Genomic DNA, 3541 nt, shown 5'->3' on the forward strand with positions numbered 1-3541 from the left:
TGAAGTCAAACAATTGAAGATGCTAGTGGAAAACCTTCCTAAGTGACTGTGCATGTTGAAATCAAACAATAACAATGAGTAATGAATCAAATGTTTTCTTTTAAATATGATTTATTACAAGTTAGCTACCCATCAAAATGGGCAGTAAATAATAGTCTCCATGTATAGTAATAGCATATTTCTATGATATATATTTTTTATCCATTTTCCAAGCACTCAATCCATTGTCTGAAGTTTTATTTGTTGTACAGACCTTATCCTGTAATTCATTAATTTCATCATCACTAAGCTTGTCTCTGTTGAGGAGTTCTAAGATCCCCTTACTTTGTAATCACCCCCCAAGAAGAACTGCAGTTTTACTTTCTTTCCATTCATTACAATAAATCCATCATCAATCAGCTTATTGACAGTTGCTGTCACATTTGCCAGACCAGTTCTCAGGTTGTTGTAATCTTCAGACGTTTTTAGTACGGCAATACTGTGGTTGCCTGTAAAGACAGCAAGAGGCCAAGTTGGTTGAAAGGTTTAACTTTATACTAGTCTTGGTACTTTCCAACATTTTCAGTAGAATCAAACTGTTGGCAGTTAGGCTTGTAGTTAGAAAATTAGAAATAGTTAACTTAAGTGCACTGTACCTGCACTAGAGAGTACATTTTGACCTTCATCCAAGATAGAAAATGAACAAACAAGTAAATTGCTGGAATGGGACATTCTTGCACCATCGCCAGATAATTTCACTTTTACTGTTGGGCTTTGGTCTTCTGGTTGGTTGGACTTCCTTAGCTGGAACAAAATGGAGAAGATAAAAAAATTTTGCTTACCAAGCTATGTGCTTAAAGTAGACAGTTTGTTAGCTGTGGTGCCCAAAAACTACCACACTATGTAATCATAAACTATTAATATAATTATTATGTTTTACTTACATGTTCTTCAATTTGTTGTTTCAGTAGATCTTCAAATGGTAACTCAGCTCCAGGCTGGTCCCCTGGTGTTTTCCTAATGTTCCACCTGGCGTCTATGGTGGCTTGACATCCCTCTACCAAGTAGGATCTAGGCATTTTCTGGTCCTGCTGAGTCAGCTCATGGTAAGCCTCCCATGAAATTGAAAACTTGTCCATGATGTATAGTATTGTCCTGATTTTCTCCTTTTCAGCTGAGGGCAACTTCTCATACGCATGCTTTTTCTTCTCTGAAAAGGAATAGAAATTATGACAATTGACAATATGATGATAAATATATTACCGTTTTGAAATGTTTAACGATCACGTGGCTAAACTTTTAAATGTTATGTTACTGGGTGGTCTTGATAGACAGGTCTCCCTACCTTTGCAACTCTCTCCTTGCTTTGAATGGTCTTCATTCTGTATGGCAGGTAGTGATATACTGATAGGGACGTTTTCTTTGTCAGGATCATCTGCCAAGAAAGTGACAACAGTACGGTCATCCCTTGCTCTTCTAGTGAATTCTTCTTGTAAAATATACTGCTTTTGTAAGTATAGTTACCTGTTAACTTGATTTCATGGCTCTGTCCAGTTTTGTCCCGAAGCATCAAGGACTCAGGCATTAGTCCATAAGTTTCTCCGAACCAGAGTGCTTCTTTGGCTTTCTTTCTACAAAGAAATAACAGAGTTCGATACGATGCTAAGTATACAACTGCATGTAGCTTATGTTCTTAGGTCATGTCATAATTTGTATGAAGGTGTTCCCTTGGTAACCATATTGTTAACAATAGTTAAAACACTTGATTAAAGTTAACTTACTGAATTTGTGTCAAATGTCTGTATTGCTGCTTCTTTCCTACTTCCGTAAAATCATTTCCAGAGTGGGCTAGTCTTTGGCGCATCTTGTGGTACAAATCGGCCGCTTTTTCCTCCACGTTCGCGCGAAGATTGTTGTTATCTTGCATAAGGTGCGCCAACACGTCTTTTGGTGTTTGCTCCATCTCCTCCGGGTTTACTCCCAGTTTTAACCATGTCTCCGCTCGCATTTGTTTCCGTTTCTTCGTGTTTTTGCTGTCTTGTATCTTTCTCCAAAATCGCCTTATACTTTCGGCAAATGCACGTCCGACACGCTCGCGAGCAGATTCCGCTAATCGGTAGCCAAGAGGCAGAACACTTGATTGTAAAAGTTCAAACACTGTGCTCGGTTGCCCACAAACTTCTCTCCATCTCCAAACTGCTTCGCCGTTTAGTTGGAAGTGAAACATTGGACTGTTTTCGTTAACAAAAGGAGGTACAATATTGATCAAAAGCGGGTGGATCGGGTTTTCGAAGAGCTCTGAAAAGAGCTCCCGGTCACTTACGTTTTCGCTTGCCTTACTCATTGCGGAACAGGTTTGAATAAATTAGCTGCGCCAACAAGATACTTTTGAAATTCCCGCTAATTGTGACTTTTTTATAGCTGAGTGGTTTTCCTGAATGGGTATTGTTAATCTTGACAGCCATTATTATACAGACCTGTGCTTAACCCTTTCAGCCCCAATAGTGCCAAATGGCACTTTTAGATTTTACTCTGTCTAACGCCAGACGATTTTACTCGTCAATGGGGAACCCCTCGGGGCTTAAAGGGTTAAGACAATAGCTCTTCAACCCGAGACGCACCGTTTCCAAACACAACTCCAACAAGTAGTTTTCAAACTCAAAAGGTGAAAGGTTCTTGTTGACCAATTTTCGAAGTTGAAACGGATTTTGTTCCGCAAGAGATCCATCTTCCATTTGCCGTGCGTGAAAATTCGAAAGGTCGTTTAGATAGTGAAAACGTTGCTGTTGAAAACGGCCCCCATACAAAAAATGGCCGATTTTTGTCCAGTTTAAAACGCAAAAGGCGAATCCTTATACCTTCTATATTCACTTACTTCTCGGCTTAAATTGAAGGTACAACCTTCTTCTTCAAAACGCCGCGCGTGAAAGTTGAAGTTACAACTCCTGGAAATCAGAAAACTAAGTTTTATCAGCCCTAGTGGGCCAATTTGGGCCCTTTTTTCTCTTATTCAGGACATTTCAAGGCACGCGCGCTTTCGAATTTGCCGCTTCACCGGTTATGAATAATTAATGATGTCCAGGCATTCTGCGCGATGAGAATTTTGGTGCATATCAAACTATCGATAGGAAGCAGTTAATTGGGATTTAACGCGTTTACTCACCAAAGCAAGTCAGACAGAGGACATAGCAAAGCAAATGCAAGATATGGGGAGACGTCAGAGCACTTCCGTATCTCGTGTGGAGTCCGAGCTGCCAAACCCCAAACAAGGAGGAAATGAATTTTCTCAGAAATACAGAACTGGTAAGCAACACAAAAGTGATTTCTGTGGATTGACTGGAGTCCACATGAAAGGGAAAGACTGTCCTGCGTATGGAAAGAAATGCCTCAAGTGCCACAAGATGAACCAGTTTTCTTTTGTGTGCAGATTTGCGAGTGTCCGTGACCAGAAGAGCAAGAGACCAAAACCGAGCAGTGGAAGAATTAAAAGAGGAATTAAGAAAACAATTGAATCCACAAGCTCGGACGATGAATTTTTCAGTAATGCAGCAGAGTATTGGAA

General features: G+C 40.0%; 1 protein-coding gene and 1 pseudogene across 1 annotated transcript; both read right to left on the reverse strand.

Moving 5' to 3' along the window:
- Window positions 1–309: 309 nt before the first annotated feature.
- On the reverse strand, window positions 310–1564 carry LOC138055492 (uncharacterized). Its single transcript, XM_068901413.1, has 5 exons — window positions 1504–1564; window positions 1325–1414; window positions 924–1189; window positions 636–783; window positions 310–488 (listed from the first exon to the last, which is right to left on the reverse strand). Exons 1-5 carry the CDS (start codon window positions 1562–1564, stop codon window positions 310–312), a joined length of 744 nt encoding a protein of 247 aa, XP_068757514.1.
- Window positions 1565–1756: 192 nt separating this feature from the next.
- On the reverse strand, window positions 1757–2444 carry LOC138055493 (uncharacterized; annotated as a pseudogene).
- Between the last annotated feature and the right edge of the window lie 1097 nt (window positions 2445–3541).

The sequence above is a fragment of the Montipora capricornis genome, chromosome 7, assembly GCF_036669925.1.
Source record: "Montipora capricornis isolate CH-2021 chromosome 7, ASM3666992v2, whole genome shotgun sequence".
Classification (NCBI taxonomy): domain Eukaryota; kingdom Metazoa; phylum Cnidaria; class Anthozoa; order Scleractinia; family Acroporidae; genus Montipora; species Montipora capricornis.

Coding starts and splice junctions, on each gene's coding strand:
- LOC138055492 (XM_068901413.1), bottom strand. CDS start 1,564: ATGCCTGAGTCCTTGATGCTTCGGGACAAAACTGGACAGAGCCATGAA. Junction 1,190..1,324: donor GCAAGGAGAGAGTTGCAAAG/GTAGGGAGACCT, acceptor ATTCCTTTTCAG/AGAAGAAAAAGCATGCGTAT. Junction 784..923: donor AACAACAAATTGAAGAACAT/GTAAGTAAAACA, acceptor ATTTTGTTCCAG/CTAAGGAAGTCCAACCAACC.